The sequence below is a fragment of the Thamnophis elegans genome, chromosome 9, assembly GCF_009769535.1.
Source record: "Thamnophis elegans isolate rThaEle1 chromosome 9, rThaEle1.pri, whole genome shotgun sequence".
Lineage (NCBI taxonomy): Eukaryota > Metazoa > Chordata > Lepidosauria > Squamata > Colubridae > Thamnophis > Thamnophis elegans.
In genome coordinates, this window is record NC_045549.1 from 68,035,196 (window position 1) to 68,049,263 (window position 14,068).

General features: G+C 48.3%; 1 protein-coding gene across 1 annotated transcript in view; it reads right to left on the reverse strand.

Annotated features, from left to right (window-relative positions):
* CORIN (corin, serine peptidase) overlaps window positions 1–14,068 on the reverse strand; it is an 83,270-nt gene that overhangs the window by 46,039 nt on the left and 23,163 nt on the right. Inside the window, exon 5 of the mRNA XM_032223668.1 lies at window positions 11,784–11,965. Coding sequence (XP_032079559.1) covers window positions 11,784–11,965 — 182 coding nt within the window. The remainder of the gene's footprint in view (window positions 1–11,783; window positions 11,966–14,068) is intronic.

Genomic DNA, 14,068 nt, shown 5'->3' on the forward strand with positions numbered 1-14,068 from the left:
CTGGAGGATCGCGCAGGCGCTGTATGCGTTCTGCGCATGCGTGGAAGCGCAGAACTCGTCAAAACCAGGTAAGAAACGCGGGCAGGCGGGTGGATCCTTTGGCGTTCCCGGAAGTTACTTAATTCCGGGTTCGCCAACCAACCGGTTCGCGGGGACCGCCGTGAACCGCCTGAAACCCACCCCTGTGTAAAATGTGTAACTGGGAGGGCTTTATCTCCAAAACATGCAATGTTTCTTGCTTGCCTTGCTTGCGATTCTAACAGAACGTCCTTTCATTATTTCTATGCTTTTAGGGTAAAGCTTTTGCATGTTGAATAATCTTACTTGCCTTGGCTGCCTTAATCTGTGCAGTCATTTTTCATTATCAGTTGGAAACACAGAAGAAGAAAAATGATTAGCCCAAACCATATGGTCTCCATATAACTGGCAGCGACACGGGGTGAATTTCCAAAACGTTTTCAAGAGCTATGTATCACACTCATGATCTCCAGAGCAGATGTAGGCAACAAGTTTTACAGTAGATCCAGAGCTGTGTTAAATAACCTATTGCAGAGACACATATTGGGGAGAGGAAGACGAAGCCAAAAAGGCATCAATGTTTTTTTTTTTGTGAAATGGCAGCTCACTTTCCTTTTCATCTTTATTTTGACTGATTCGCTGTCCCTGCCTGGTCCTAAAAAGCAAAACAAAGTTATACAGGTAGTCCTCAACATATGGCCACTGGAGCTCACTCCTATTGCTTCAGTGACTCCATCCAGCCACCTCATTCTCTGTTGTCCCCCGTCTTCTTTTGCCCTTCGTCTTTTCCAGCATTAGGCTCATCTCCAGAAACTTTCTGTATGCTGATAAACATTTTTCTACCATCTTCTTGTTGTTGTTAGTCGTAAAGTCGTGTCCGATCCATCGCGACCCCATGGACAATGTTCCTCCAGGCCTTCCTGTCCTCTACCATCCTCTGGAGTCCATTTAAGCTCACGCCGACTGCTTCGGTGACTCCATCCAGCCACCTCCTTCTCTACCATCCCTTCTTCCTTTGTCCTCAATCGTTCCCAGCATGAGGCTCTTCTCCAGGGAGTCCTTCCTTCTCATTGGGTGGCCAAAGTATTTGAGTTTCATCTTCAGGATCTGGCCTTCTAAAGAGCAGTCACGGTTGATCTCCTCTAGGACTGACCGGTTGGATCGCCCTGCAGTCCAAGGGACTCGCAGGAGTCTTCTCCAGAACCATAGTTCAAAGGCCTCCATTCTTTGGCCCTCGGCCTTCCTTATGGTCCAACCTTCACAGCCATCCATTGCAACTGAGAAAACCATAGTCTTGACTCTACGCATATTGTATGTGTAAGAATTCACTTGATATTGTAAGAATTCCAATAAGTAGTTTTGTTTCCAATTGGGAGCTTTATCTCTATATATAGAAAATGCAAAACCATTAAGCTTCTAATTTTCTTTTCCCCACCTTTCATGAAAAAGGCAGGAAGCTGTTTTTCTATGAGAAATTGGGGGAGGGGAGAGCCTGCACGACTGCTTCACAAACACCATTTGCAGCTTATTTAATAAACCAATATTAAACACACATAGCTCAGCATGCTAAGAGGATCCATTCAGGAATTAATTTGGCTTACCTTCAGTACAGATACCTCTGTACTGATTATTTTCCTTCTGATGAAGTAATGAAAGGAATGAAAGGAACTATTTAAAAGTCAAGCCCCTTTGAATTTAATTTCACTCAGTGTAACTACAGATAGTTCTCAACTTACAACCTGTTCTTCTCCAAAAAGCACAAGGCAGAGTACTGGTCCTAACAAAACCCCTTTTATTAAACAAATGTGAATTCCTCTCATTCACATTCAGCAACGCCTGGCAAACAGTCCTTCAAAGGAATATTTATGACTACAGTCCTTATCTAGCTTGGAAAGCTGCCATGTAGATATTTTTCAAATGAAGTGCTGTGCAAGGAAAAGCTGGGCACAGAGTCTCTGAGATTCACGGACAGATCTTCAAACTCCTGAAACAAATCTAATGAACGACCAAACGAATTGTTTCCTGCAAAAGCCCACTCCCCTTTCGCTCCTCTTTTATTTCCTCTGGGAGGGGCCAATCACCTTCTACCTGTGACTTTACTCCCAAGTTTACCCTGATTTCTGAGTTGTTCTTTTCTTCTGGCAGCTCTGCGCATGTGCACACTGGGAACAGGCTCCAGCTGTTCCTCTGCCTCACTGCTGTCTAGCTCCGTAGGCACCTGACCACTGCCAGACGGCCTCGGCCCTGTCTTTGTCTCCAACACAGCCCTTGTCCGAGCCTTCCCTAGCCTCCGGGACTGGCCCATGTTCCTCCCCAACCTCCTCACTGTCCGACTCTGCTGCCAGCTCCGCCGGCCGGCCACAATACAACTGTTCATTTAGTAACCAGTACAACGGCCCTGAAAAAAGTGAGTTGTGACCATTTTTCACAGTTAAGACCATTGTAGCATCCCCACAGCCACAGCATCAAAATTCGGATGCTTGGGGATTGGTTCATGTGTATGACGGTTGCGGTTTTCCTGGGTCTTGTGATCAGCTTCTGCAAACTTCTGGCAAGCAAAGTCAACGGGGAAGTCATATTCAGTTAACAACCAAGTTGTTGACGTAACAACTGCAATGATTCCCTTAACAACCGTTGCAAGAGAGGTTGTAAAATGGGGCAAAACTCATTTATCAAATATTTCACTTAGAAACATAAATGCTCAATTGTGATTGTCACTCGAAGATGACCTGCATTTAATTTTTTTAAAAGTTGTTATTCTAAGCATACAATAAAGATTAATAAATTTCAGGCTTTGCTGTGGCAATTGAAAAAAAAATTACCTTTGTTTCCCAACTAGCTGATGTTTCAAAGATAGGAATACAGAAAAATTAATTTGGCCTCAATCATATCCTGGGGGGTGAGATACAACAATGGGGGCAAACTGTTCACTCCAATGAAGATGTAAATAACTACAGTAATGAAAAAAATTCCAGAGCTATTTTCCCCCCTTCATTAATCATGTTTTAAAAACCATGTCCAATTCTGATTGCTGAAAAGAATGTGCAATATATAAAGGATGCGAAGGGAGGATAGGAAGAAAAATATGTGGACTTTCATTTTTAATTTCTAGGGAGGTGACACAGGAATGGTATTTTGGTATTGTCCTTCTGGATAAATAAGCAAGGTCAGGAAGAAGCAAGAATGACTGATGAATCCTGATTTTCAGTACTACATGTGCTGAGAACTCGCTTGAAAAACTTGTAGAAATATAATTCTTCCACCAAACTACACTGAATTTATTTTATTTTATCCATTCCTTGCATTTATACAGCAAACAGAATGTGACCCTTTTTGCATCTTGGAGCGAAGGGAGTGGACGCGACAAGAGGTGTAGCAAAGCAGTAACCTTTATTCAAAGCATAGTAACTACGATTCAACGTGGCGTGGTTCGCGCCAAACATTTATACCCCCAAGTTTGAACAATAAGCCAATAGGGCGTCGAGTAGCTCAACCAATCGGAGATCGGCTTAAACCGGCTCCGCCCAAGAACCAATCAGAAAAGGGAGACCTTACTTCCCGCGCTAGTATTCAACACCCCTCCCCCCCTAATCAAGGTACCCTTAGGAAGGGCAAACATAGTCTTGTAGATAGGTGGGACGGTGACGCTCTCGTCCCGACCTTCGTAATTCCCCGGCGGGTTTCATCGAGGGGGAAACCGCCGGCGGAGGCGTGTCCGTAACGGGGCGGTGAGTCTGCGGCGCGGCCCCAAGAGATGATGCTGGCCCGGGGCCCCGTGCCCAGTGTCCGTTTGTCCAAGGTGGCGTCTCCGTGGCAACAGGAGTGTCCGACAATGGCCCCCTGCGATCTGGTTGGGATGTAGATTCAGAGTCTCGATAAGGGCTTCGCGGAAAGGAATAGCCGGATGAGGCACGTCTGTCCGAGAAGTCGGCTTGTCCCCCGTTCCCTGAATGGAGACAGTCCGTTGGGGAAAGGGTCATCAAGGGGAGCTCACGCTGAGAGCGAGTGTCTGAGAGGCTCGGGCCGTCTGCCTCCGCGGGGAGGCGTCGCCTTAACTGGTCCAGGTGGCGCCTCCATTGTGTTCCGTCGGCCAGACCGGCCCTGAAGGAACAGGGGCCAGTCAGAGCTGTGATGGTTGCGGGAACCCACCGTGGATCCCCGGAAAAGGAACGGGCCCATACGGGATCCCCTAACTTAAACGTATGGGAAGGAAGGGCCCCTAGGTTGCTCGGCAGATCCCCTGCGTAAAGTGGATGTAGCCTATCTAGGGGGGTTCGCAATCTCCTTCCCATCAAGAGCTCCGCAGGACTTTTATTAGTCGTTGGGCAGGGTGTAGAGTGCTGGCTCAAGAGATACGCCGCCACTCTTTCCTGCCAGTCGCCCTGGTCCATGCGGCCCAAGGCTTCTTTGGCTGAGCGAACTGCGCGCTCCGCCCGGCCGTTACTAGCTGGATGATAAGGGGCTGTGGCTGCGTGTCTGATTCCTTGTTCGGCCAGGAATTCTTGGAACGTGGTGGAGGTAAACTGGGGCCCATTATCTGAGACTATCACATCCGGTAGCCCATGTGTGGCGAACATCTTACGAAGGGCCCTCACTGTACTCTCTGCTGTAGTAGAGGTCATGATTACCAACTCCACCCACTTGGAGTAAGCATCGACTACTATCATAAAAGTTCGGCCGTGGAAGGGGCCAGCGAAGTCAATGTGTAAACGGGACCATGGGCCTCTAGGAATTTCCCACTCCCAGGGGGCGGCCGTGGGAGGATTCGGCCTAGAGTTTTGACATATCCTGCATCGACCTACATAATCTGCAATTTCCGAATCTAACAAGGGCCACCACACATAGCTGCGGGCTAAAGCTTTCATTCGCGCTATGCCTGGATGGTTTTTATGAAGTGCAGGCAAGATTCGTGCCCGCAGGGCTGTGGGGATCACTACCCTATCCCCCCAGACAAGACAACCCCCATGAAGGGCAAGTTCGGCTTGTCGTGCTTTAAACGGTCGGAATCCTTCCGCTACCTTTTCCGCGGGCCAACCCCTCAAAACCCATGAAGCTACTTGGGATAAGACCGGGTCAGCCTTTGTACAAGCTGCGACATCCGCAGCAGAGACGGGGAGGTCAGATTCAGCAATGGACAAAATAGAGAGAGAAGGCACGTGGGCTGTGTCCGTCTGTGGCAAGGGGCAACGGCTCAGGGCGTCTGCGTGCCCTAGCTGCTTACCCGGACGGTATAATAGCGTATACGAATACGCCGTTAAAAACTCAGTCCAGCGTGTCATGCGGGGAGACAAAATGGGGGGAGTTGGCTTGTCACCTGCTAGTAGCCCCAGGAGCGGCTTGTGATCCGTGACAAGGGTGAAATTCCTACCATAAAGGTAGTCATGGAATCGCTTAATGCCGGACACTGCAGCCAGGGCTTCTTTATCGATTTGGCTGTAGTTCCGCTCCGTTGAAGAAAGTGTCCGGGAGTAGAAAGCTATGGGGGCCTCTGAGCCATTCGGGAGGGCATGGCTCAGGACCGCCCCTATACCATAGGGAGAGGCGTCGCATGTCAAGACTAGGGGCATCTTATCGCTATATTGAATTAAGACTGCCGATGAAGTTAAAATATCTTTTATAGCCGCGAACGCGTGCGCTTCACGGCTACCCCATCTCCAGGCCGCTGACCGGTCAAGCAGTCGATGTAGCGGTTCAGCTAGCGAGGCCTTGTGGGGAATAAAAGGGGCATAAAAGTTTAACAGCCCCAGGAACGCCTGCAATTCCGCCCTAGAGGTGGGTGCAGGTGCGTTTTTAATGGCGGCAACTTTGGAGGGAGTGGGGTGGATGCCTTGTGCATCGATGAGAAATCCCAAAAATTCTACTTGGGGAACAGCAATTTCGCATTTGCTGCGCTTTAGTTTCAGTCCTGCCTCCCTAAAACGTGTAAGAACCTCCCGCAGTATTTTCAGGAGTTCCGAGTGGCTAGGGGCTGCGACCAGGACGTCGTCAAAGTAAGGAACGACGCCGGGGAGCCCGTGGAGCAACCGCTCCATAAGGCTCTGAAATATCCCCGGGGCAACTGAAACGCCGAATTGGAGACGGCGGCAACGGAAAGCCCCGCGGTGGGTGACGATGGTCTGGGCTGTAGCCGCGTCATCGTCTACGGGGAGCTGCTGGTAGGCCTGTGCCATATCTAGCTTGGCGAAAATACGGCCTTGCCCTAAGGAGTGGAGTAGGTGTTGCACTACGGGAACGGGATATGGATTTGCCTGCAGGGCCAAATTGATGGTCGACTTATAGTCGGCACATATTCTCACCGATCCGTCGGGTTTGACCGGGAGCACTATGGGAGTTTCCCAACGGGCATGATCTACGGGCTCGATTACCCCCTGCTCTATAAGCTTATCAAGTTCCGCATCTACCTTTGCTCTCAATGCAAGGGGGACCCTGCGTGCCTTCAGCCTAATGGGCGCGACCTGGGGATCGAGGCAAAGGGAAATGGGGGTGCCCTTATAACAGCCCAATCTCCCATCGAACACATCTGCAAACTCATCTAACACACTATCTACGGTGCGGGGGACTACCCTGTGCACCCCTTCTATGGTGAGACCCAAAGCGGGGAACCAATCCAACCCAAGGAGAGCGGGCAGGTCATTCCTAACAATTAAAACTGGGAGTTTCCCTTTAAAATCTCCGTATTCCACCCGGATGTGGAATATTCCTGCCGTGGGAATCCCATTTCCCTGGTAATCTAGAAGGGAAACCCCAGCGGGGCGCAATTTACTCTGGGGAACCCTAGGGCAAAGGCGGGAAAACAAAGCCCAAGATAGAAGGGAACGGGAAGACCCAGAGTCCACCTCCATTCGGCAAAGCTGACCTTCGAGACGGACGACGGTGCTAATTTTGCGATGGCCGGCGGGAACGTGAGAAGCCTGGTAGACCACGCAGTCGGCGCTGGAGAGCTGGTGGGTTGAATGGCAGTCCTCAGCTCGCCTCGCAGAACGTGGTTGTTGGCGGCCTTTCAGTGCCTGGCGCTGGTCGCTGGGCTGCATAAAGGATGGGGCTGGCACGAGAGCCCGGCAGACCCTGGCGAGGTGTCCTTCTCCTCGGCAACGGCGGCAGACGGCAGAACGAAACGGGCAGGATGCGCGGCTATGGCGACCGCCGCATCCGCGGCAAGGAGCGTTTGAGACTGGCTGAGCGGGCGTCGATGGTTGCTGGTGTGGCCTCCGCTTTGGTTGCGTCCTCATTTGTCCGACGATTTCCTCCTCCTCGTCTTCCGAAGGAGAGGGGTCGGCGACGAGGTTCGTCTGGGTGGAAGGCGCTGCAGCGGTTTGCGCGGGGGTTTTCAGCTGGAGGCGTTCGATGTCGGCCGTGGATTGTTCAGAGAGCTCTGCTGCTCGTGCGGTCTCCACGGCTTGCACCAAGGTAATTTTGTGGTTCCGGAGCATACGGCTGCGCAATTGCACGTCGCGGACCCCGCATACAAACTGCTCCACGAGGTTCTCCTCCAGGTCTGCAAAATCGCACTGAGCGGCCACTGTGCGCAAAGCCTCTAGAAACTGGCTGATGGATTCGTTGGGCTTCTGCACTCGGCGGCGAAAAGTAAAACGACGTGCGATCAGAGAAGGTGAGGGGGCGTAGTGGTCCCTCAGCCTGGACATCAGCTCGTCCCACCCAAGTTTGTAAGCTGGCCTCGGGGCGGCCAGAGCTCTCGCAGAGGCAAACATGGAAGGCTCACAGCAGGACAAGAAGAAACTGCATTTCTCCTCGTCGGTCTGTGCCCGGTTCTTCGATGCGATTAGGTAACACTCAAAACGCTCCATGAAACCGTCCCATGATTCTCCGGCAGACCCAAACGGCGCGAAGGGAGGAAGCGATGATGCCATTATGGTATGAAGCCAGAGAGGGAAGAAAAAACAGCAAAGAAAATTTTGCATTCGCTGCCGGAATTCTCAGCCTGAGGAGCAGATTCGTGCTACTTCAGACGCGGTGGCAAGCTGGCTTGTTCTCCTCCGTGGCCGCGGGAATCTCATCCCACCTTCGTCGCCAGTTTTGCATCTTGGAGCGAAGGGAGTGGACGCGACAAGAGGTGTAGCAAAGCAGTAACCTTTATTCAAAGCATAGTAACTACGATTCAACGTGGCGTGGTTCGCGCCAAACATTTATACCCCCAAGTTTGAACAATAAGCCAATAGGGCGTCGAGTAGCTCAACCAATCGGAGATCGGCTTAAACCGGCTCCGCCCAAGAACCAATCAGAAAAGGGAGACCTTACTTCCCGCGCTAGTATTCAACAACCCTGGGCAGCGAACAATAAAAGAAAAACAAATCTAAAAACACTCCATAATAATAATTAAAAAATCAAGTGTCAAAGAAGATGAGAGCATCTTCACGGTTAAAAATAATTCGGCCAACTCAACAAATTATGGTGTTATTTCTCTGAGATCTCCAAGCTTCAGTGGCTCTGAGGTGCAGTGCATAAGACACTTACTCCCTGTTGAAGTCTGATTCATTTATAGCTTGTTTTATGAATTGAATTCTCTGAGAGTTTATAACTAGCGGATGGGAATACAAGTAGTTCTCGACTTATTACCACAATTAGAATATAGAATAGAATATAGAATGGCCCATATTCTCCCCAACCTCCTCACTGTCCGAATCTATTGCCAGCTCTGCTGGTTGCTGGCGGGCCAGAACAGAAGTAAATGCACAAAAGTTTTCTAATTCAGTGAATGACGTTTTTAAAATTAATTTTCATTAATTTATAGCACACTTCTTTTAAGAGTGGAATAAGAATCAAGTCTATAGAAAGTTTTCTCATCTCTTCTTTTAAAATTTATGATGTTTTATATCAGGGGTTCACAAACTTTTTAAACGGGGAGCCGATTCATGGTCTCTCAGACTGTTGTGGGGGGGGGGCAGACTGACTGGCTGTGTGTGGCTAGGTGATCATGTGACTGGGCGGGTATGGCTGGGCGATCATGTGACTGGGTGGGTGTGGCTAAGTGATCGTGTGACTGGGCGGGTATGGTTGGGTGATCATGTGACTGAGCGGGCGGGTGCGGCTAAGTAATCATGTGACTGGGTGGGTATGGCTGGGTGATCATGTGACTGGGTGGGTGTGGCTAGGTGGTCATGTGACTGGGTGGGCACAGCCAATTTAGCAGTCCATTAAACAATACACACAATTTGTTATGCTCCTGGGGGTGGTGGAAAGCAGGTTAGTGAAGGGATGTGGGGGGGTGCCTCTCCCTCTCTCCCTCCCTTGCTCTGGAAGCTGAGGAGACTAAAAACGGGCCCATGTTTGGCCTCCTCAGCCTTTGCCACCCTAAAACAGACCCGTTTTTAACCTCCTGAGGCCTCCGCGCTTCCTGTTTTTGGTCTCCTCAGCCTCCAGAAGGTGGGTGTGTGAGTGATGCATAGGTGGGGCAGCCTTGTGGTCCCTCGTGGGCTGGATTAATGGCTTTGGCGAGCTATATCCAGCCTCCTGGCCGTAGTTTGAGGTCCCCTGACTCTAAGAGCATCATCTCTAAAAGCAACGCCTCTGTAAAAAAGAGATTTTATCATCTGAAGATACAGAACACAAGCTCTCCAATTTTTCAAATGAGGCTTTGAACTTTTAAAATAGCTTCAGTGTCACACAAGGACATAGATGTTATTACAACCAAATATAGTTTCTCTCAGACACAAAAGATTTATTCTAGTGATTTTTTTTTATTGTTCCATTTATTTTATTGAGGCTAATTTAGCAAAAATGCATTGACTGAACAACAAAATATTTACGTATTTATCCTCCTTTAAAATCCAGTTCATATATGTGATACAAAAGGAATCTCTTATGGCAGTGGTTGGTTCCAGATCTCATTGCAACCGATACAGTGCAACGGGGCCGGGCGTCCACCACATGCACGCACGCAGCATGCACATGTGTACTTACCCCCTGACGCTCCTCAATGTTCCACTGCTCTGCGGAACGTTGCGCAGCCGGCGTACATTCTGTGCCCGTGCGCGGAAGCCCTGATCGGCTCCAAGACTGGTAAGGAGGGCAGGCAGGCCCTCCGGAGCACTGTACCGGAACGGTACCTTGTGCTCCCAGCAGGCACCAGTACGCCCATACCAGGGTGTACCAGTCGTATCCCATCACTGCAGTGGTGGGTTTCAAAAATTGTTCGAACCTACTCTGTGGGTGTGGCCTCCTTTGTGGGAGTGGCTTGCCACCCATGTGACCGGATATGAAGATGCCGACGACACTTGTCAGAACCACCTTAAATTACCTCACACACAGCATGCATAAGAATATGATGTAAACTTGTTTTTTAAAAGGCATCTTTGGTTTGCATTAAAACAACTTCAACACACGCAATGTTCTGATTGCACCACAAACGCAGTCGTCATCCTTACCTTTCACAGAGGCACTGAGGTTTATAAATATGAGCATGATAGTGTAGAATAATCATATCCAAGGACCAGTGGTGGTTTCAAAAAATTTTGGAACCTCTTTTGTAGGTGTGACCTGCTTTCTGGGTCCACTGGTGGAACCTCTTCTAACCGGTTCGGTAGATTTGACGAACCGGTTCTACCGAATAGGTGCTAACTGGTAGGAACCTACCTCTGCATCACTGTCTTACGGGTGCCAGGATTTTGTGTTCTATGTTACATTTTGGCTAAGTTCATGCAATTTATCCATCATACTAACTAAACTATAGTTTTGCTTATCTGTGGTTTACTGACTAAATTACAATTTGCAGTGACTCGGTCGTAATAAAGCTAATATGCAACATATTATAACTTGGCACAATAGGTGAACCAAGTGATAACAGTATTGTTATACTGTTTGAGATATACAATGGATGAGCCCAGCCATTCTGTAAATAGTGTTTCTCAACCTTGGCAGCTTGAAGATGTGTGGAAACTGCAACTCCCAGAATTCCATTCCGTGAAGGGCGCGTGCTTAAGTGCACCAGCGTGCCTAACGTCCTTGTCTTACTGTCCCCATCTATTTGTATTCATTTTTTCCGTTCGTATCCATGTTTACATTTATACCTGTTATCTCGTACATGTTTGACAAACTAATAAATACAAATGCTTTTCATAACACCCCCCAACAGTTGTTTCTGTTGTTGTTTTAGTAAATAACTGCCTGATGAACTATCGTGGCACAACAAAACCGCAGTCCACTAAAGCGCGCCCGATTAAAGCGCATCGCTGACATCAGCAGCAGCGCGACAAAAATGACCGCGGAGAAAAAAGGGCGCTTTAAAAAGCGCTTTTAAAGCAAGCCGATTCACGTAAAGGTAAGGGTTAGGTTTAGGGTTAGGGTTAGGTTAAGGGTTAGGTTTAGGTTTAGGGTTACGTTAAGCGTTAGGGTTAGGTTTAGGGTTAGGTTAAGGGTTAGCGTTAGGTTTAGCGTTAGGTTAAGGGTTCGGTTTAGGGTTAGGTTTAGGGTTAGGTTAAGGGTTAGGTTTAGGGTTAGGTTTAGGGTTAGGTTTGGGGGGGTTAGGTTTAGCTTTACGCGTTAATTTTAGCTTTACCGCTCACAGCGTGCTTTTTTTGTCACGCTGTGATGACGTCAGGTACGCGGTTTCGTCGAGCGCGCTTTAGTCGACCGCGGTTTTGTGGTGGAACCATGAACTATTGCCTATTTCTTTCTATTAGCTTGCTAAACATTTCCCTTTACTTCTCCCTGAAAAACTATTTAATTTTCCATAAAAAAATATATTACAACACAGTTTTACTCTGGCTAAAAGCATACTTTAAAAAGAGAGAGAGAGAGAGAAAACTTACATCCTTTCCATTTTTCCCCTTGTGGGGAGAAGCAGACCTTGGTGCTATTGTTACTTTTAGTGTTGTTGTGGAACTGGGAACAGGCGAGGAACTCTGGCCAAGAAGAATTGACCATCGCAAGGATTGGTTCGCACCCTTTTTTTGCAGCTTCACAAAATGATCTACAAGGCAGAAGTCCGTGACTACAAAGGGAAACAAAATGAAAGGTTATTATTGTTCTTTTTTGGCACCTACATTTGTTTTAACATTTTAAAATGGCAGAAGTATATCGTTTTTTTTTAAGTTTGGTGTTTCTCAACTTCTAGAATTCCTCGGCCCCACATCTTAAAGTTGTCAAGGTTGAGATGACATTATTTCATTCCTCCCTTATATGCAGGGGTGGGTTTCTCGCCCCGTTCCAACCGGTTCGGTTGGAACGGGGCCGGCGGCATCCTCGTGCATGCGCGCGGTGCACGCATGCGTACTAGCGTCTGCACGATGCTCCAGCTGCTCCTGGAGGATCGCGCAGGCGCTGTATGCGTCCTGCGCATGCGTAGAAGCGCAGAAGTCGTCAAAACAGGGTAAGGACCGCGGGCAGGCGGGCGTGCCCTTCGCCGTTCCCGGAAGTTACTTACTTCCGGGTTCGCCGACCAACCGGTTCGCAGGGACCACCGCGAACCGGTTGAAACCCACCCCTGCTTATATGCCACCTACATAATGCTAGGCAATTCACATACAGATAGTCTTCAATTTACAATAGTTCATTTAATGGTAAAGATTCCCCTCACACATGCGTGCTAGTCGTTCCTGACTCTAGGGGGCGGTGCTCATCTCCGTTTCAAAGCCAAAGAGCCAGCACTATGCGAAGACATCTCCGTGGTCATGTGGCCGGCATGACTAAACGCCGAAGGTACACGGAACCCTGTTACCTTCCCACCAGAGGTATTTTTCTACTTGCATTTTTTACGTGCTTTCGAACAGTTAAGCTTGGACAAGTAACGGAAACTTACTCCGTTACGCAACTCTAGTGATTCAAACCATGGAACTGCTGACCTTTCTGATCGATAAGCTCAGCATCTTAGCCACTGAGTTACCACGTCCCTTAAGACAGTTCATTTAGTGACTGTCAGCCTCTGCTTTGCTGCTGCTTCGGCTGCCATTGAAACGGGGAGTGGGGGGCATTGTATTTGGGAGGGGTTTACTAATTGTGCTGGAGGAAGATTCTGGAGTTCTGCTGCCTGTCGGACTACGCATGCGGAGGAGGTTCCCGCCAAGGCCAACGGCACCGACATTCCATCTTGGTGATGCCTTTCGAAGTTATCTCACACCTGACACTTAGGAGAATTATGATTGGACTGTAACTGGGATGCCAAGGGGTGGGGAATGGGTTATTTTATATATCATTCGCTTTCGCGCCTAAATAATCAGTCTTTGCTTTGCTACACTTCTGATCATTTATAATTAGTAAAAGTACACTTGATTTCTATCAATGGAGTCTCGTGGTCTTCTTTCCTAATTACTCAATGAAGAGGTGCTGACAGTGACATTCAAATTGGCAACGTCACTGAAAAAAATGACGGGGGCCATTTTTCAGTTACAATCTTTGCAGCATCCCAGCATGATCACGTGATCAGAGTTTAGATGCTTGGCAACTGGTTCATACTTACGACCGTTGCTGTGCCCCGAGGTCATGCGATCATTTTTTGTGACAAGCAAAGTCAAGGGGGGAAATCAGATTCACTTAACAAGCGGGTTTCTAACTTATCAACTCTAGTAATTCACTTGCCAACTGTGGCAAGAAAAGTTGTAACATGGGGCAAAACTCACTTAACAAATGTCTCACTTAACAACAGAAATGTTGGGCTCAATGACTTCCTGCATTAATGTTTCAAACATGGCAACTAAAAACAATAAAGGCAGACAAATCAAAGCCTGAATACAAATTGCAGCATCAGGGAAGCTTTAAAAAATCCCTGATTGTCTTAGAGATAAACTGTATTAACACACTATTCAAATCAGACAATTATGAAAAGCTAAGAAGAAAACAAAAAGACCAAAACACATCCTCTCCACTGGCCAACGCCCTGATAAGCAGGGATTAACACCAGACAAAATTGGACAAAAAGCAATACCGTAATCAAGAAATTAAGAGTGGCTAAGAAGTGATTCTAGGGGGTGGTGCTCATCTCCGTTTCAAAGTCGAAGAGCCAGCGCTGTCCAAAGACGTCTCCGTGGTCATGTGGCCGGCATGACTAAATGCAGAAGGCGCACGGAACACTGTTACCTTCCCACCAAAGGTGGTTCCT